At 37.9% G+C, this 20,885-nt stretch overlaps 2 protein-coding genes across 2 annotated transcripts; one reads left to right on the forward strand and one right to left on the reverse strand.

Moving 5' to 3' along the window:
* Positions 1-167: 167 nt before the first annotated feature.
* Positions 168-1,950, forward strand: GCK72_000103 (uncharacterized protein; the record flags this gene model as incomplete). The annotated part of the gene is made up of 4 exons (XM_003093811.2): positions 168-201; positions 256-386; positions 581-861; positions 1,662-1,950. 4 exons carry the CDS (start codon positions 168-170, stop codon positions 1,948-1,950), a joined length of 735 nt encoding a protein of 244 aa, XP_003093859.2.
* Positions 1,951-3,004: 1,054 nt separating this feature from the next.
* GCK72_000104 (uncharacterized protein) lies at positions 3,005-20,089 on the reverse strand (the record flags this gene model as incomplete). Its single annotated transcript, XM_053722268.1, has 14 exons — positions 3,005-3,103; positions 3,595-3,695; positions 3,751-3,878; positions 3,933-4,092; positions 4,486-4,581; positions 5,135-6,132; positions 7,206-7,711; positions 8,414-8,503; positions 14,754-14,892; positions 16,112-16,200; positions 17,185-17,617; positions 17,675-17,816; positions 18,561-19,008; positions 20,021-20,089. The coding sequence occupies 14 exons, from the start codon at positions 20,087-20,089 to the stop codon at positions 3,005-3,007; spliced, it is 3,498 nt and encodes a 1,165-aa protein (XP_053590913.1).
* Between the last annotated feature and the right edge of the window lie 796 nt (positions 20,090-20,885).

Consider the following 20,885-nt stretch of genomic DNA (forward strand, 5'->3'; position numbering starts at 1 on the left):
AGCGTGAAAGGTCAGATGATATGGAAAAACATACGAAAATTTTCACGCTTTTCATTACAAACTCATGTTTATATCCGTGAACTAATTTGTTTTTTTTTATTTCCACATGTCCTCAATACTAATTCATTCCCCATCGTATCATTCAATCAAAGCAAACGATTTTCTCGATGAACATTCTTCTTGGTATCATTTTGCTTTATGGTGAGTTTCTGCGATTAGTTAATAAAAACTAAAGCCACGCCTGTCTCATTTCAGCTCATTTAGCTGACTCAGCATTTGTTAATAGATGCTACGAAGAAGATGACCCGATGAATATAAAAAATAATTTTGATTCTCAGCGGAGTGAATTTGCAATAAAATACAATATTGCAAACATGAATGAGTTGGTGAGTTCAAAATATTAGTTTTCTACAGTTCTTACAACTGCGATCCACCAAAATTCCCTGAAAAAATGTCTTTTTTTCTCAGAATCTCTAATTTCGCACACATTTTTTTTTGGTTTCGGTAGAGCGCGGTTGTAAAAAGCGTGCCGTGCTAACACATGCACCAAAAATGACAGACAATTTGAAATTTCTTATAGCTATACGATCCAAATCTCGAAAAAATTGCTAGAAGTTTCAAGTCTTGTGATGATTTGAAGGACGGATTCAACTACCAAATTGCCGTTGCTTTAAAAGAAACAAATGCAGTTTTTGAGCAATTTCTGTTGGAAACTAATCAAACAGATAAATTAGACCAATATGAGAAGAATAAAGGTTTTGGGGATTTCCATCCACTGCAAACTGGTTTTATCGCATGTGAAATGAGAGATGGATGTCCTCGAGGATACAGCGGTCCAATGATTTATATGTTGAGTCCACGGTGAGCAGGTTAATACAGTACCAGCCAAAAATATATCTTGCCTTTTTCAGTTGAAATTGTCCAACTTTGAGACTATGTCATGGTAAAACTAACTGTCCCACAAAATGACGTTTTATGGGGCCGAAAAGACCAAGAATATACCTTTTTGTAATTTTGATTTTTGAAACATAGCTCAAATTTAACGTGTCCCCTTGGTGTCACATCTTGTCGCAACTGTTCCAAAATTATATTTATCTGATAGATCAAAACCGGAGCTACATTTTTGTAGTTGACAACTTTTTGATAGCTCCGCCCACTTTTGAGATATGCGCCTTTAAAAATAGGTACCTCCAAGGAGCCGTTCTCGTTTCTCTGCGTCTCTCCTCCCAGGTGCCTAACTTTAAAGGCGCATATCTCAAAAGCGTGTAGAGCTATCAAAAAGTTGTCAACTACAAAAATATAGCGGTGGATTTGATCTACAAGAAAATGTTAAAATTTTTCAATTTATGGCAAGATTCAAAAAGTTAGAAGCTGTCAAAATACGTGTATTTTTTACTAGTTTTTGGTTGATTTTGCTCAAAATTTTGTTCTTTTTAAGTTTTTTAAAACTTTTTTGGTCGAATATAGTGTTTTTGACGGTGATTCTCTGTAAAACCTTTGATCTGTATAATTCATTAAAAATCTTCTTGATGGGACAATCAATGCTACCGTAACACCCTTTCAAAGTTGGAAAATTTCAACTGAAAACGGCCAAAGTTTACAACTTTTTGACCGGTACTGTAGGTGGCAGCATTGTTCCAACAACAAAACAAAATTTCCAGCGGAAAAATCCGCAAATCCGAAATCAAATATGGAAAACCCGGATCCGCATGCACAAATGGGACGACTAGTAATCCTGGGGGGTTATGTAAAGTGACAATAGATGAAGGACTTTGGCCATTTCCGTATTATGAAGATGAGGAGGCGGAAATTGATGAATACCTGGAATCTCGGATGAATACTACTGTAGCTGAAGTGGAAATTACGGAGAGTGGAGCAGGAGGATTGAACTTCTTTTGTGGTTTTACTGGTTTAGCTGTTGCGATTCTTTTTAGAAGTTTATTTGAGTAGTAAAGAATGAATTGTATTTTTTGACCAAGTCGATTGTTTTGACTTAACTAGTCGAGTTGAATTTTTTCTATAAACTTGACCATAGGTACTTTTGACCTTAAGGATTTCAAATCTGCAATAAAAGTCTGCAAAATGATTCCCTGGGCCGAGTTATGAGCCGTCAAACTTTTTCATATTAAGCTAGACACACGATCTGCCGAAGTGCCTACCACAACCTATCTCTACATTTTCCAACCATCGGAAGTGCAGTAATTGTGGGCGCGCCTAGTAGTCGTAGGGCTGTGGGTTCGTTACTGCAAAATTTTTGCAAACTTTGTAAGAGGGACGTAGATTACTTGAGTGTTTGACCTAATAGCTCTGTACAGTGATTACAACTGCGCTCCACCGAAATCTCCTTGAGAAATGTCTCTTTTTCTCTGCGTCTCTCATATTCGCACACAATTTTCTTGGGTTTCGGTAGAGCGCAATTGTAAGAAGCGTGTCGTGCGAATAAGTCCTAGGAGCTACCAAATAAGTCTTACTGTAAGAATCAGGGTGTTGTAATGGTAAAATGATGAATCAGGTAGTGAATACCGTAAAAAGTGTTCAAAGTAACGTTTTTCGACTGCACATCAAATCAAATCAAATAAAAACTGAAATAGTTTTATAATTCCATAAAACTTTATTAAAAATCTGTATATTCCATTTAAAACAAAACGGTTATTATCTTTTGAAAATCTCATCAAAAGGAAAAGGCACATGAAAAGCAACGGTCAAAAAGGGAATTCGGGAATTTTCAGATAACATTTTGGATTTTTGACCTGAAAAACCATTAAAATAAAAAATCTCGCTAGAATGTCAATGATTGGTCAATTAGAAAGAGGGGAACCCATTTTGATCGAAAGGTGAGAAAGAGGGAGGAAAATGATTTGAATTATTAAATTTTTAGAAATTAGAAATCTGGGGATAAAGAAAAAGAAAACAAAGAAAAAGACAAAATTTACAGGTAATCGATAATCGAGGGAGGATGTAGATCAAAAAGTTATTGCTTTTGGTCGGGATGAAGGCACTTGAATCACGATCGATTGATGTTTTGGCTGGAGGCGGACGCCGCCATCACGGTTTCCGTTTCGTAACGGCATTCGGTTTTGAGACGGACGAAATCTTTTGCTATCTGGAAACGAAACGAATGGGAATGATAGCGAGGATAGCGATGATAACGATGATAGCGAGGATAGCAAGGATAGCGAGGATAGCGATGATAGCGAAGATAGCAAAGATAGCGACTCAAGATAGCGACTCAAAATAGCAAATATAGCGAAGATAGCAAAGATAGCGAAGATAGCGAAGATATCTATGATAGCGAGGATAGCGAAGATAGCGAAGATAGCGATGATAGCAAAGATAGCGACTCAAGATAGCAACGATAGCGATGATAACGATGATAGTGAAGATAGCGATGATAGCGATGATAGCGATGATAGCGAAGATAGCGACTCAAGATAGCGACTCAAAATAGCAAAGATAGCGAAGATAGCGAACTTGGGATTGCGCGACCCTAAGATACGGAGTTTCTAAATTTCGCTGCGTAGCGACTCAAATTATGGAAAATTCTAAGTTTCGTTGCGTAGCGACTCAAGATTTGTGACATTTTCCAAACCCTACCTCATCAGTCTGTCGTTGCGATAGAATCCTTAACAAAATGAGTCCGGTCTCGTCGATATGAAGACGAGTGCCGAGTTGGACCCACATCGCGCACGATCCCGCTGAAAATTTTAAATTTTTTTGATGCTACAGTAATCCTTTTGTGTGCTACAGTACCTTGATCAACGACAGCCGACAACTGTAGGACGCCGACGCCCACAATACGGTCTTCACGGGCGAAACAGTAGTCTTTGACCTGGAACATGAGCTCGTAGTGCTCGGGCTCTCCTTCGTTGCCGAGGAAGCTAAAATATGTATGGTTACAGTAGTCCTGTGTAGATTTACGAGCGTAAACTCACAAATGGAATGTCTCATTGAACTTCGGAGCCCAGTTGCCGGGTTTACTTTTCGTCGCACACTTGCGTTTTTTGTCGGATAGATGGGGACCGACGAGATGAACCTCGACGAACGGTTTGAAGGCGGAGGATGTCTGCCAACGGAGGTCGTTCGCGGCGAGAACTGGAAATTTGAGTAATAGCGGTGGTGGTTAGACTGCGTAGCGACTCAAAAGATGCATAGTGTATTTTGACATAACTTGATTACAGTTGGCTGCGTAGCGACTCAAAAGGATACGGAATCGGCTTTTGGAAAAACTGAGTTTTTGATTAGTTGTTTGGATTCTCCGACTTTTTTCGAGGCTGGCGCGCTTTTGACGTTTTTTCGGAAAAATCTGAAAATTGTGTATTTTGAGCCAAGTTTTGGTCTTTTTCTGCTGACTGGTGCGCCTCGGACGTCTTTGAAAGTCTCAAATCGATGAAAAGACTTATGCCTAACCAGTTACAAGTACCCTAGTCAAAATTCGACTGCGTAGCGACTCAAAACGATACGGAGTAAGTCAAAAAGTACACTCACTTTTAACGGTAACCTTCTGCTCGCCGGTGCCTGGATGACTGAACAAGTCGACTTGTACACTGACTTCTCCAACCGGTTGCTCTTGGCTCGGTAGATCTGAAAATTTCAAAAATTTAAGATTGATTCGACCCGTGTTAGAGCTGAAAATTTAAAAATTTTGACACTTTCAGCACGAAAAATACGTAGAAAATGTAATTTTTAGCCTGGAATTGAAATTTTCGTTGAAAAATCTGATTTTTTCGGTTTTTTAAGCCCAAAAACTATATTTTTAGATCGATTTTAAGTTTAAAAATTGCTGAAAGTGACAAAAATTGTTCAGAAAATCAGAAAATCGGATTTTTTTTCATTTTCAGCTCGAAAAATGTGTAGAAATTTGGTATTTTTGCTGAAAAATCTGCATAAGCACATTGTAGTGCTAAAATTTAGTTAAAATCTTCAATTAGCGGTCGAAAATTTGACTTTTTCGGCGTTTTTACCGAATTTTTGCATGAAAATCATCAAAAATTGACGAAAGATTTATTTTCAGTCAAAAAATCCAAAATTGATAAATTTCGCTGCATGGCGACTCAAGATACGGAGTTTCTTAATTTCGCTGAGTAGCGACTCTAGATTTCTAAGTTTCACTGCGTAGCGACTCTAAACCACCCACCTTGCTGCCTCTGACTTGTAATGAACGTCTTGATAAGCTGCTCCGTCGTCTGGGTGTACAAACTCAACGCATACTTCAGCGACTGCAATTCTGGCGACTTTTCAAAGAACGACTTCTTCAATCCCTTGCCCGACGCGTGGAAACTGTCTTTAATAGCGTCCAACGCGCAGTCAAGTACCGTACACTGTTTGGGTGTCAAAGACTTTTCAGATTCTTTGGCTATATCCATCATCTCCTTCACCGCGTTCATATTCTTTATACTTGTGATGTTAGTAGACATAAGTTTCGTGACATCTCCAATTTTCGCGTTGGGTAGAGCTTTTAGGAGCGCTTTATCGGATAGCGGTGGCAGGACGACTCGTTTCTCCATATTCACAATAGTTATCTTCCATAACTCCTTCAGAATATATTTCAGCACAGTCTTCTCACACTGATCGGCGTATCTTCTTAAAGATCCTTCTAGAAGATCCATAAGGGGTTCCAGGACCGCATCGGCTTCCGGTTGCACTTGTGTCTTTTGTAACTGTGGTCCTTTGATTTTCACCAAGAGCATACCTAGTTTTATCGTCTGTTCGTGGATATGAGGCTCCAAAGTGGCCACAAATTCTGCGGAGAGCTTATCGAGAACTGAGTTCAACTTCTTTTGAAGGACAGTCAACACCTGTCCGATATGCTCGTCCAACTCCGTACCGCCCATAGTCTCATAGATTTTCTCAAGTTGCACTCTGAGTTGTTGCACATTGTTCATCAGAATACAGGCGAGCTTCTCGTCATGTGCGAACTTCGGGAAATCCTTTTGGACCATGTCTGCGTAGGCGAGCAGCACTTTGTTAAGAGTCTTGCTGAACCGTTTCATCATGTCCGCGGCGACTTCTGGGTTCGGACAGTCCATTTGTTTGAGGAGTTTTAAGGCGGCGTTGAGTTGGGTGAACACGTCGACGACACTGTTGGAGAATTTGGTGTGCTCGGAGGTTTGAGGGAAGTTGTCCGCTTTGTCGCTGGAAAAATTGGAAAGTTATTTCTGATTTTAGTTTTAAAAAATGGATAAAGTTCGAGACTCCGTCACGGCGCTATTTCCAATCCATTTTTTCCAAAATTGCACTTTTCTGGTAGATCAAATCCAGAGCTCTATTTTTGTAGTTGACAACTTTTTGGTAGCTATTCACGCTTTTGAGATATGCGCCTTTAAAGATAGGTAAATCCAGGGGGGGGGGGGGGGCAGGAGACGCAGACAGTCAGACGCTCTCGTTTCTCTGCGTCTCTCCTCCCAAGTGCCTAACTTTAAAGGCACATATCTCAAAAGCGCAAATAGATAGAGAGAAGTTGTCAACTACAAAAATGTAGCCCTGTTTCTGAACTTTCAGAAAAATATAAATTTGGGACAGTTCGGACAGAACGTCACTCCAAGGGGACATGTTGAAGTTGAGCTATTTTTCAGTGGAAATCGAACTTTTCATTTTTCGGAAAACTCTTTCTTTATTAAGTTTTCTCAAATTGTTATACCTTAAAAAACCTATAGAGCTGTAATTTAAAAATATTAATGAAGATTAACGGAAGATTATGCAGATTTACGGGATCTTTTGTAGATTTACGCTATAAATTTACAACACTTTGTGCTTATTTAAGCTGTCTAGTGTCGATTTACAAAATCTGTGTAGATTTACGCTATTCCATGTTGAAAATTTTCGTATTCTTAGTTGGAATGCTTGTATTTGTTTATTTTTTGCAAAAAACGTAAGTTAAGCAGCTCCTAAGCACCTATGCCGCTCCTTAAGCAGCGCCATATGATAAAATATCGCAGAATTCTTTATTTTTTACTTTTCTGAGCACCGCCCAAACTAAGCAGCGGTTTTTAAACTAACAATGTCCTAAGCCTAAGCCTAACCAGCGAGGATCAGTATTTGGCTGCGTAGCGACTCAAAAATATACGGAGTCATTTCATCTATCTACATAATTAGCAGTCACTGAACTCTAAACCAATGTGAAATACTCGCAGGGGACAATATTTGGCTGCGTAGCGACTCAAAAAGCTACTGAAGGGCTTCCCAAATTGATATTTGCCCTGACTTACACATTATAAGCATTCCTGAGAATATCCATCGAGTGTTCGTCATTCTCATTCAACCAATCCATCACAAACGGAATGAACCATGCAGGGAACTCGGGAATACTCGTCTTATACGACTGCAACTCGGCCACATACTTGAAATAGAACCCTTTCACTTTGAAATACAAATTCATGTACTCGGGTGTCTTGCACTTCTTCTTCTGCGCATGTTCTTCCAACGCCATCCTCAAATCTGTCTTATAAAGTGTCCAGAGGGTATCAGCGGAGAGTTGACCGACGTTCAACTCCTGTGGGAATTGATTCAACGCGGGCGTGTAGTTCTTCTGATCCTCCTCGATCACTCGCATGATGTAGTCGATGAATTCGTACCAGAATTGGACAGAGGTGTCCAGAATCGGGAATTGTTCGGCGCATGATTCGAACATCAGCTGGTAGGTTTGCTGCATGCAAGCCTTTGCGCATTCGCGAACGACGTTCGACGCTCGCGGGGGGCTCGCCAATTCGAGAACCTGGAAAAATAGGTGTTAAGGTAAATTACTTCAAGGTTCCGTCACAAGAATCGAAAATTCCGAAACTTTCGCGAAAAACGTTAAAAATCGGTAACTTTGACATGTCCCCTTAGTGTCACGTTATGTCCCAACACTCCCAAATTTACATTTTTCTGGTAGATCAAAAACAGGGCTACATTTTTGTAGTTGACAGTTTTTCAATAGCTCTTCAGGATTTTGAGATATGCGCCTTTAAAAATAGGTACCTGGAGAGCGACTCGAGAGAGAAGGAAGGGAGAGACGCAGACAGTCAGCCGCTCTCGTTTCTCTGCGTCTCTCCGCCCAAGTACCTTACTTAGAAGGCGCATATCTCAAAAGCGTGAAGAGCTATCAAAAAGTTGTCAACCACAAAAATTGAGATAAGGACGTGATCTACCAGAAAAATATAAATTTGGGACAGTTGGGACATCATATGACACCAAGGGGACATGTCAAAGTTGATAGATTTTTATGAGAGTTTTGCCATTTTTTGGTATATGAAAAGTGACTAACCAGCGTAATAGAGTTTTTTGACCTTCACGAAACACTTAATTTCAAATTAGTCTAAATCTGTCTGTAGGTCACCTTAAAATTAGCTATTTTCTTGGAAATTCAAACATAATTTTTTGGAGGATTTTTCACATTTTCCACTATAATCATCCCTAATTAAAAAGAAAAACTCACTTTCATACGAAAGAACGTGATCGAAGTCAAGAGGTCGACGGTCGACTTGAGATCTTGGAGTTTCGCCGGTGACGATGACGGGAAATGATTCTGGAATTCAAATTTTCAAATTTTTATTTTTGACAGGCCAATTGAGCGCTCTTGCATGGTCCTGGATTCTTTTGTCAGTATATAATAGCATACCAGGCTTCTTACAACCGCGTTCTACCGAAACCGAAGGAAAATGTGTGTGAAATTGAGACATTTTTTCGAGAGTATTTCGGTGGAGCGCAGTTGTATGAACTGTGCAGAGCTAAAAAGTAGGGTCACTTAACAAACCGTCTTAGTAGAGACCGCCCACATTAAATAGCAATTTTTTCACCCAAAAATTGTGATTTTTCGAAAAATTTTGTTTCTGGCCGAGTGGTTAAGGTAACGAGGCTTATCGCTCAAAGGGTCGGGGGTTCAATCCCCGTGGTGGTCAAAACTTTAGAAATCTTTTTTTGCTTGCTTTTTTCGACTTTTACGTGCCAAATAACCTCGAAATTCAGAATTGTCGAGTGTTTTTCACCCAAAAATCTGCGGTTAACTTGCAGATCATAAAGTCCAACAAAGCAAAAGACACCAAAAAGCGCAGGAAGTTCTCCTTGTCTTTTCACAAAAATTGTAGGAGGGTGTCAAGTGTTTTCGAAAATGTGTCAGAATAGTTGAAGGAGGGGCGGGGGGAGTGCAGTCTCTGACCAAAAGGGGCGAGAAGATGGAGACAAGATTTAGTAAGCCAAGTGGGAAAAAGGAAAGAAATGAGCAGGAAGGAAGAAGAGAAGAAATTGAATTTAGTTGAAGAGGATAAGAAGTGGATGAGGGGGGGGAGGGGGATATGACGAATGTTAGTGGAAAAGGGGAAGGAATTAATCTTCTTCTGATAATATTTATTTCTTTTTTGTTATTTATTCTTCTGAATGATCAGTTCTTATTGATCTTGCAGAGGTGCTATTTGAAGTTTTATTTATTCAGTAAAAACGATCTAAAACGGTCAGGCTTCCTGGGTTTTTAGCGCAAATTCAAATATTTTTTCAAAAATTTTGTCACAAGTAAAATACGCTTTCAATGTTTTTCTAATGATTTTTTTTGTCTGAAACGTAAAACTCAAAAAATTTTTTGCTAAGCTTAAAAACTTAAATTGCGTCTAAAACCCTGTTTTGAGCACTTTGTGCATTGAAATTGCTACTGTTAGAATCGGCAAAACATTACGGTCATTCCAAATTAATTTTTTTTTAACTAAATTTTTTTTAGTTAATAAATTGACGGTTTAGGCAAAAAAGCGCTAGCGATTTCAGAAATGATGATGTTTTTCAGTAAAAACGGTCTGAAATCGGGTTTCATGAGTTTTTAGCGCGAATTGAAACTTTTGTCAAAAATTTTGTATCGCGAGTTAAAAAAACGCGCTCAAAACTTTTCTACCGCTTTTTTTTGCCTGAAACGTAAAAACTCAATTTTTCAAATTTATTTTTGAAATTTTATCTTAAAATGACCGCAATTTTTCTCCGATTCCAACAGTAGTGATTTCAATGCTCAAAATGCTCATAACATGGTTTTAGACGCAATTTAAGTTTTTAGGCTTAGCAAAAAAAATTTGGTGGACATGGCCTAGGAAAATTTTTAAAACTCTAAAACTCCTTGGCCACCGGGGGGTATCAAATTTTTAAGGCGTTAGAGTCAAAATTTGACAATTTTTTTTAGTACCAAAAGTAGACATCTGCAATTTAAGATATGCAAGTGCGCCCTACTGAGAAGCTTTGTAGTTTTGCGCCATTCTCAAAATGTTTATAAGGCGCTGCTGCGTCAAAAAAATCCAACACAAACGCTCCAAAAGAATGCTTCCAAAGTGACCGACCACTTTCTTCCCACCTCTTTTATATTATGCATTTTACTATGGGTTGACCCAAAAAGTTGTGGGTGGTGGTGGGTCGAGTCGAGAGCGAAAAAGAGTTTTGAATTTCAATGACATCTTCTTTTTTCTAGTGGGTGTGCTTAGTGTTTAGTTCAATGAAACAGAAGACAAACTACGCTTTTTTCAACAAAAAAAAAATTGTCAATTCGAATCGACAAGATTTTCAGAATTTGTCTATTCCTAATGACGAAATCCTTAGAAGACGAGAGATTGGAGAGACGCAGAGATTCTTCTCACGTGAGAGAGAATTGAATGGAAGCATTAAGATGTCTATTTCTGTGAGTACTCTTTGATTGAGTACTCAATCACTTTGAGAGGAGAATGATAATCAAAAACGAAAGGGGATTATAGATTATCAAAAGAAAGGTTAGCACATGGGGATTTTTGAGATATGGAGGATTTGCTCGGATTTACTTTGAGGAGAAGTTGAAAATGAGTAGTGTCATACGGTATGTAGGCTATGACCACCAATATTTTGCTAACAAGGGAACCCCAAGGGGTCGCAAGTTTGGAATCGTTCCAAATTGCTACCAGGTATTAAGGACTGCTTGAATAGGCATATCCCAAATTTTTGTTTTGTGCTCGTCACTTGTCGCTGAGAAAAACAGTCTCAAAAGGTCACTCCTGTAGTGAAACGCTGTAAAAGCCGAAAAATGGCTTGCAAAACCAGAGATGAAGACGGTTTTTCTCAGCGGCAATTAACGAGCACAACACAAAAATTTGGGATATGCCTAATAAAGTGTCCTTAAAACTAGGTAACAATTTGGAACGATTCCAAACTTGCGACCCAAAAAATTCCCTTGTAAGCTCAAAAACTTAAATTGTGTCTAAAACCCGGTTATGAGCACTTTGAGTTTTGAAATCACTACTCTTAGAATCGCCAAAAAAAATGGCGGACATTTTAAGGCAAATTTTGAAATATTAGAGTTTTGGAATTTTGTGCCACTGTCACTCAGAAACTGAAAAAAATTAAAAAAGTTAATTTTAAAAAGTTTAGGCTCCACACCGTTCTGATGAAAATGTTAAGCCTGCACAAACTTGAAGTGTCTCGACAATAGGCTTATCATAAAATTATTTTTGAAAATTTTGAAAACTTTGGATATCATCTCAAAGAAGGAGCATCAGACCTCAAGTTTTTTAGGCTATGCTCAAAATTTTGTCAGTCTACTTGTTGTATGTCACGGGAAGCTTATATGTCTTCTTGAAATTTCAATTTTAGAAATTTTTTGCAAGCACTTCCGTAAATCTGTGCCTATAACAATTCCGACTTGGTCCTTAGCACAAAAGGCTCAAATTTGCAACCAATGGTAATAGACATGAAGTTAAAAACATAAAATTTTTAAAAAATCTTTTTCTAAGCCTTAAAATTTTTAGCTTTTACGTCTCAGCCAAAAAATCGCTCGAAAATGTTTGGACGCGTTTTTTTACTCGTGGTACAAAGGTTTTGACACAACATTTTGATTTGCGCTAAAAACTCAAGAAACCTCCGATTTCAGACCGTTTTTACTAAAAAAAAACATATAGCATTGATAAAATCGCTGAAAAATAGCGGATTGTGTGATTGTGATATATGTAATCTGTAAAACTTACGAGTCATATTTTTGCTAAGGTTAAAAACTTAAACTGCGTCTAAAACCCTGCTACGAGCACTTTGAGCATTCAAATCACTACTGTTCGGTAAAAAATGGCGGTCATTTTGAGATAAGTTTCAAAAAAAATTTTTTAAAGTGTTTTTATGATTTAAAAAATCTGTAACTCGCTTCAAACTCAATATTATGATTTGAAAAATATACCAAAATGTAGATCTCGACGAGTTCTATGTCACTGATATCATACGGGCCGGATGGCTATTCGTTAATGTGCCGCGGGCTGGGAAAAAGTGCCAAAAAACGCGAAAATGACCAAAAAGCCATTCTAGCACGGCCCGCGGCACATTAACGAATAGACATTCGGTCCGTATTATGTCAGTGACATAGAACTCGTCGAGATCTACATTTTGGTATATTTTTCAAATCATAATATTGAGTTTGAAGCGAGTTACGAGCCGGCCCGGGTCGGCCCGGTTCGGCCTGGTTTGGAAGTATGAAAAAAACTAGCCCTAACCAATATAATTGTCAATTCAGAATCTAGACGTCTTCAGAATCTCTAAAATTCAATTTTAAACCAGGAACACCAAAAAAAGGGAGGGGGGCATCTCAAACAAAATGACGCGTACAAATTTCAATATCCCCCCCCCCCCCCCTCCCTCTGAAGATCTCATTCCTCCCATTGACAAACAATTCCGAAATTGCCCTTTTTTCGCCGTCAAATCTCATTTAAAAAGACATAAGACATGCTAGGAAATAGGGAAAAACGGGGAAGGATTGAGAGTAGCCAGAAAAAGGGGGGGGGAAGACACTTCTCTCGGTTTCCCCCGGCAACTAAGAGCTGTGAGGAGTGGTGGAAAAAAGGGGATGGAAGGATACATATGTATTCTGAGAAAAGAGATAGAGGGACATATATCTAATATTGAAGAAGGAAAAAGGAAGAGAGACACACCCCGATTAGTGAATGAATTATGTGGCAAAAATCGAGAGAGAGAGAGAGAGAGATGTGCATCTTTTGGTGGGAAAAGAAGAGGAAATACGTGTGGAACGGGGTGTTCTCTGGATAATCTTTGTGAAAAATTGCTGAAAACTGAAATCCCGTCACGAAACCCTCTTTGAGCTATAAACATTTCAAAAAAAAAAACTGATTTTCGTTAAAAATTTTGATTTTCATTGAAAAATAGCACAACTTTGAGATGTCCCCTTGGTGTCACGTTATGTCCCAACTGTCCCAAGTTTAGATTTGTCTGGTAGATCAAAATCAGGGCTTCATTTTTGTAGTTGACAATTTCCATCTATCTCCTCAAGCTTTTGAGATATGCGTCTTCAAAAGTGGGAGGAGACATGCAGAGAAACAAGAGCGGCTGACTGTCAGGTTTTGAGATTCCGTCACGTTACCACTGTTGAGCACAGTTGACTTTTTTCCAGTTTTTTGATGGATTTTACAGAGAAACACCGTCAAAAACACTATATTCGACCAACAAAGTTAAAAATTTAAAAATAACAAAAATTCGACCAAAATCCACCAAAATCAGTCAAAAACTAGTCAAAAATACGCATATTTCGACAGCTTCTAACTTTTCGAATTTTGCCACAACTTGAAAATTTTTAACATTTTCTTGTAGACCAAATCCAGCGCTATATTTTTGTAGTTGACAACTTTTTGATAGCTTTTCACGCTTTTGAGATATGCGCCTTTAAAGTTAACAACCTGATAGGAGAGACGCAGAGAAACAAAAGCGTCTGACTGTCTGCGTCTCTCTCTCTGTCCCCCGTTGTGGGCGCCTATCTTTAAAGGCGGATATCTCAAAAACGTGAAGTGTTATCAAAAAATTGTCCACTACAAAAATAAAGCCCAGACTGTGATCTACCAGAAAAATATAAATTTGGGACAGTTGGGACATGATGTGACACCAAGGGACATGTTAAAGTTGAGCGATTTTTCAATAAAAATCGAAATTTTTAACTCAAAATAGGCTTACTTCTAACTTTTATGTTGGTTTTTATGTTAAAATTCACTGATTTTACTGCCATTTTTTTTGCATTTTAAGTGATTTTCAGGATTTTGGAGAAAACTGGTTTAGAAGTAGCTCCGGGACGGAAATCTCAAACTTCATCAATTTTTTCCACTAAAATAACAGAATTTTAAAAACTCATATCTCAAATCCTTGCAAAACTACCAAAAAATTCGAAACATTGATTATAAGAACAATACTCCAAAAATTTGACTAATTCTCATAAAAAAATGCAAGGAAGTCAGTTTTCTAGGGTTTCACTTACGTCAATAAAGGATTATTTTTGAGGAAACGTGCTTGTGGCCTAGAAAAATCAAAATTTGGGAAGTTAGGCCGCTAGCGTATGTTGTTTTGTTATTTTTTCTCAAAACCCGGAACATTTTTTGTGACTTTTGAAAAAAAAAACCGGAAACTTACCATATCGTAAACTTTTCGAAATGGGAGGGGGGGGGGGGTGTCCGGTGACGTAAGAATTTCAGAATGGAGGCTTAGAAACCATATATGATATAATAAAAGTAATAATACATATGTTGTCAACACAAAAAAAATCTGAAACTCATATAAGCAGTGTGTGGGAATTCTCTAGGCGCGACCTACGTAGGTTACATGGGAATTTGTATCCGTGGGTTGGAAGAATAAGAAGAATAACAAATTACGTATATTATCTTGGGACAGGACATACACCTGCGCTCCACCGAAATCCTCTTGAAAAATTTCTCTTTTTCTCTGAATCTCTCAGTTTCGCACACAATTTTTCTTTGGTTTCAGTAGGGCGCGGTTGCGAGAAGCGTACTAGTAGAAATACTCACCCTATACGCGGACAGATCTATCCGTAGGCTGTTGTGCAGTTGGTCGAGTAGCTTCACGAATCGCTCTTTTCCAAAATTAGAAGCGGCAAACCTATCCGGAGCTGAGACGGCGGATGTGGCGGTGGTGTGAGCGTAGTAGCTGGAAAAAGGAGTTCTTTGAGACAGCGTCAATAAGACTAAAATTCTAAAAATCCGCATGAAAATTAGAAAAAAAACCTATTTTGAGTTAAAAATTTCGAATGGAAGTCAAGACGTCGAATCAAGTTATTGGTAAAGATAGATTTTAAGGATTTTGCGGACTTTGAAATCCCTTCACAACTTTCATAAAAACCAGAAAATAAGAAAATAATCGCCCAACTTTAACATGTCCTCTTGGTGTCACGTTATGTTCCAACTGTCTCAATTTTATATTTTTCTGGTAGACCAAGTCTAGAACTCCATTTTTGTAGTTGACAATTTTTCTATAACTATTGGCATTTTTGAGATATGCACCTTTAAAGACAGCCTACTTTTAGAGTGCGCGAGAGGGGGAGAGAGAGAGGGGGAGAGACGCAGAGAAGCTAGACGCCCTCCTCGTTTCGCACGCTCTCTCGTCTCCTAATCTTTAAAGGCGCATATCTCAAAAGCGTGAACAGCTATCAAAAAATTGACAATTACAAAAATGTAGCACCGGTTTTGATCTATCAGAAAATATTAAAATTTAAAAATTTATATAAAAATTCAAAAAGTTAGAAACTGTCAAAATAGGCGGATTTTTTAACTAGTTTTCGGCTAAATTTAGGTGGATTTTGGTCAAATGTTGTTCTTTTTTAAGTTTTTGAATTTTGTTGGTTGAAAGTTGTGTTTTTGACAATGCTTCTCTGTAAAATCCATCAAAAATTTAGGAATTTTTTTTTCCATTTTTTGTCTGAAACTGCTATATCTCAAAAGCCTGAATAGTTATAGAAAAGTTGTCAACTACAAAAATATAGCCCTTGTTTTGATCTACCAGAAAAATTCAAATTTGGGACAGTTGGGACATAACGTGTCACCAAGGGGACATGATGAAAATTCAACTCAAATTAGGATTTTTTCTAATTTTCAGCCTGTTTTTTGATTTTCCCACAAAAAAACTTACCTCATGGCTTCTTAACACGTCAATCTTCTGATATCACAAAAAGGTATAAAAAAATAAATAAGTAATAATAATACAAATTTCTTCGTCTATTTGTCTAGCAGATTAGACGCTCCCTATACAAAAAAAGTGTCTATTCTTATTCTATTGCCAGAAGACGTCACCTTTTTCTTCCATCATGTGGAATAGAGAAAGGTATCGGATTACATACAACAATTCATCAGGAAAAGAAACAAAAACTTACGCATTTATATTGGCAAGAAGTGTTGACAAGACTGCTGGGACACCTGCGCACATGTACTTGGTGCAGAGACACGCGAAATGGGTCATCGCCTGGAATTTATTGGAATTTTTAAAAATTTGGGAATCGGAACGGCGTAAATCAACAGTCAGCACCGTAAACCCACGGCTAACCCCCGTAAATCCACACTTAAGGCTCCGTAAACCGACACCTAAGCACCGTCAATCTATCCAAAGTCTTATAAAAGTATACAGGACTCCGTATATCTACGCGTTATCTTATAAATAGAGGCTCCGTAAATCAACACACAAAATCTTGTGAATCTTTTATTTTACCCCCCAAAACACCAAATCTAAAAGTGCTAACACTCAAAAACCACTAATTTTTAGGTTATTTTACACGTCGAACCGGGTAAAAAACAAGAAAACAAATTATTCGAAAAGTTTCGACCACTGTGGGGATCGAACCCCCGATCCTTTGAATGATAGTTATTTTGAAAAAGATCTACACTAAATAAATCTACAGAATACCTTGTTACTTTTTGATATACGTAAATCTACACGAGACCTCTGTAAATCTACATTCAACCTCCGTAAATCTACATTGAACTTCCGTAAATCTACATTCAATCTCTGTAAATCTACACAAAACACCCTGTAAATCTACATTTATTGTCTGTAAATTTACCTACAGCCTCCGTAAATCTACATTCAACCTCCGTAAATCTACATTGAGTCTTGTAAATCTACACAGAACTCCCGTAAACTCAACTCTCCTTAAATACAAGTCAGTGCTGTTTTCCCATAAATCGGTGCCGATTTCCCATAAATCTACATTTAACGTCCGTAAACTTACACAAGTTTCCGATAAACTTTTTTCGTAAATCTACATCTAGACCTCAAGAAACCTACACGCACTCCCGTAAACTTAAATCCGTGTTCCCCCGTAAATCTACAGCTAGCCTCGTAAATCCACACAATTCTCTTGCTGCACCAACCTGGGCATGATCTGGTCTCCTGTCTAATTTTCTTGATTTATACCCAGTCAATAAATAAATAAATAAATAAATAAATAACCTGATAAATACTCTCAATTCCATATCTCATCGCAAATTCATCCGAAATCTCTTGCCCCGTCTCCTGAAAGCACACTTTCCAGCTATCCTCTCCCTTGACCTTCGGCAATTTGACCTCCTCATCGACACAGTGAGCTGCGAATAAGTGTTCGTGCAAGCAGGTATACTGTACATGATAGGGCGCCAACTTCTCCTCTCCCTTGATCTCCACATTGATATGGAGACGTATGGCGCCGGAGACGGCTGATTTGTCGGTACGCTTCTCGAGATTATACCACACATCCATTTCTCCACTGAGTGTCCGCACCTCGATGACAGTCTGTCCAAGGAAATCGTCGGATTCCCGCGTCAACTTCTGACGGAGCTTCGACTTCAGATCGTTGTCCTCGTCCCACACCCGCACTTTGATACGGTCCGTCGAGTTGTGACATTCACTGTAATTACTCATCATAATTAACTTGAGGCTCCGCCCTTTTAACGGGAAAACTCACAAATGAAACTTCTCGTTCCAGACGGGATTCAATTCTTGGTGTATGGTGCGTGTCCTTCGTTTCGTTTTTCCCACTTGAGCCGTCACGTACGGATCACTCTTGCCGGTTTTGTCTTTTGCGATGAGACCTTGTGCGCACAGAACTGGAAACTTTTTTTTTATATAAAACGGCGTAAATTGATATGGAATAGCGTAAATCTACACAGATCTTGTAAATCACCATTAGACAGCGAAACAAAAATTGGCATTGTAAAATTTTGTCGTTGTAAAATTTTGTCATTGTAAAATTTTGTCATTGTAAATTATGGCATTGTATCAAGTTTTTGAAATATCGAGCAGGTCACACTGGATTTTTCAAAAGTTTTCACATTTGTCAAATTGTCGTAAAGTATTGTGCATTGTACGCAAACACGGTATTTAGTGCTTGCGTACAATGCATCATACCTTACGACACTTTAAAAACTTAAAAAAATGGATTTTAGAAAACATGCATGACATTTTAAGCCCACGACCTGAAAAATTGGGTCTCGAAGCAAAATTTCACGAGAAATCTGAATTCGACGTTGAAAATCTATCATTTTGAGGAAATCAGGGGTTAACAACGCGTTAAACTTTAAGTTTCGGTAATTTAAGAGCGAAAACAATGTTTTTATATAAAAAATTTGATCCGAAATGTGTTATTACCGTAAAATAGTCGATGTTCACGTAAAATGTGCCACGCTTCACAATATGTTGCACTATATTTTTAAAAAACCTGATTTCTAACAAAAAATAATATAAAAAACTCAAAACTTCACTTATTTTTCTGCAAAGTTTGAAAAAAAAACTTAAATTAACCAGTAACAGGCTCCCGTAAATCTACACAATCCCCCACCGTAAATGCTCACCTGTCAACGTAATCTTCGCACTCCACTTGCTGCTTCCCTCCAGAATCGACGCCTTCACCGACTTCAACGTGTCCTTCTGTACGCTCTCCTGCACATCGAATATATTTCGGATCATGTCGAATATCTCCGGCTTATTCTGCTCCTGAATAATCATTCGATCCCTGATAACATTCTGATACGACTGTGTCCTGTCGGCCTCTCCGTGTTTCGACGACTTCTCGGCCGCCCGTTGGAGACAATCCGCACTTAGCAATTCGCGACACTTATCGTGTACTTTGACGTTACACTGAGTACACCGTAGTCCCTGTCGTGCTAATCCCCATAGCAATCCCTCGCATTCGTTGCAGAATGTCGGTGTTTGGAAGGTGGTCGTCGCGAAGTTGTGAGGGGTCGTGGCAGAGATTGGGTAGATCAAAGCTTGGAGCGTCTTCTTGTACACGTGCGATTTCTAGAAAAATTGGAAGTGGATTACGTCTGTATGCTTTAAAAAATTTGAAAAAATTTTTGTCAAAAAAAATTTTGTTACAAAATTTTGTTACAAAATTTTTTGCCCTAAAATTGTTTTCCCTAAATTTTTTGCCAGAAATTTGTTTAGTTTAGTTCTCTTCATACTAGCTGGTTTAAATGTTATTCGTGTTTATCACTACAATGCTTCCCCGTGTAGTCCTCGTGGAGTAATCAAAAAATAATTTTGAAAATTTTTTGGTGCTCAACATTTTTTTGCCTTAAAAATTTTATATGTAAAGTTTTGTTTTTTTTCTCTCAGTGCTACTTAATTATGCTCAAAGAGACTGATACAAACGTGGTTAACATTTTCCTGAAACTTTTTTCCGCGTACTCCTCGTGGAGTAACCAAAAAAAACATTTTTGAAAAAATTTAAGAGCTCAAAATTTTGGACCAAATTTTAGTCCGTTTTTAGTTATTTTTTCATAACTTTTTTCTGTTGATTCTTAGCGGAGACTTTGAGTAAATATGTATTTATAAGCGCGCTCCACTGAGACCAGATTTTCCAGTGGTGTACTCCTCGTGTACTCCTCGTGGACATGTTGAAATAGTTCACGGTTTGATAGTTTTTCATGTTTTTAAAAGGTTTTTTCTATAGAAAAACGTTATCACATTGTTTTTATTCAAATTTGCTACAAAAATCCATAAAAACCTGTAAAAATCCATTAAAAACCCGTAAAATCGCCAAAATTGATACGACCGATCTAAAATTGCGATTCAACTTGTCCACGTGAAATACACATCGGGAGATATTGGTTTTCAGTGAAATAAGGAATCAAAATTGAAAAAAATCCCAAAACTGAAAATTTTGACGATTTAAAATAAAAATTTGGTCCAAAAGTTTCAAAAAAAAATTTTTGCTCAAAATAATTTTTCTGCGTTATTATTGATTTTTTTCTATTTTTTTGAGTTTTACCACCCCAAATTCCTTTGAAATCTTCCAAAACCCACTCACCAGTTCCGTATCCGCAAACGTCGTCCTCGCCGCATTCGCCAACCCGGCTTGCGCTCTTTTCGTCGCCATTGTCTACAAAAAATAAAATTACGCAACTTTGCTACAGTAACCCCTGTCATGCTAAGCTTGTAGTTCATGCAGTAGTTATGTATAATGCAAAATCAGGTATAGCAAGCGCGCTCTGTTGATAATCATCAGAGCGCGTTTTTTTTTTTTTGAAAAATTGGTTGAAAAATTAAATCTGTAAACGTTGTTAAAGCAACCAAGGGTGGGGGCGGAAGGGAGAAGCGGAAAATGAAGAAAAAATGAGAAACCAGAAAATCAGCGTATTTAAGCAACATGCAAAGAAAAAGTAGAAACTTAAAAACTATTTTTTTGTATAAAATTTTTTTGAAATTTTTTTCGAAAAATATTGTTGCAGTATATAAAGTATATAACCAAAAAATAGCGTTTTTAAAGAATAAAATGGTCTAAGCGATGCAAAAAAATAAATTCGTTTTCAGCCAATACATTTTTTACCGGTATCCCCTATCGGCTGATGGTTGGGTGTCTTTCTTACCTTTAGAACCTGAAATTGTGCAAAAATGGTATAATTAGTATAATTAGGAGAAGATAGTGATGGTTTGAGGGATAGATAGGAAAAAACACGGGAAGAAGGTTGAAGGGGTAAGTGTGCTCAAGTGGACTCAAATTGTTCGAAAAAATTCTTACACAGTAGAGTTTTCACCAAAACAAATTTTCATTAGGTCCTCTAGGAACCTATTGGTGCAAAAGTTTTTTTATAAATATCAAATTTTGGGTTTTTGTTCGCAAAAAAGTTATTTGGGTTTCAAGGCCATCAAGTGAAATTCTAGGCCATCACTCA

The sequence above is a fragment of the Caenorhabditis remanei genome, chromosome I, assembly GCF_010183535.1.
Source record: "Caenorhabditis remanei strain PX506 chromosome I, whole genome shotgun sequence".
NCBI classification, from domain to species: domain Eukaryota; kingdom Metazoa; phylum Nematoda; class Chromadorea; order Rhabditida; family Rhabditidae; genus Caenorhabditis; species Caenorhabditis remanei.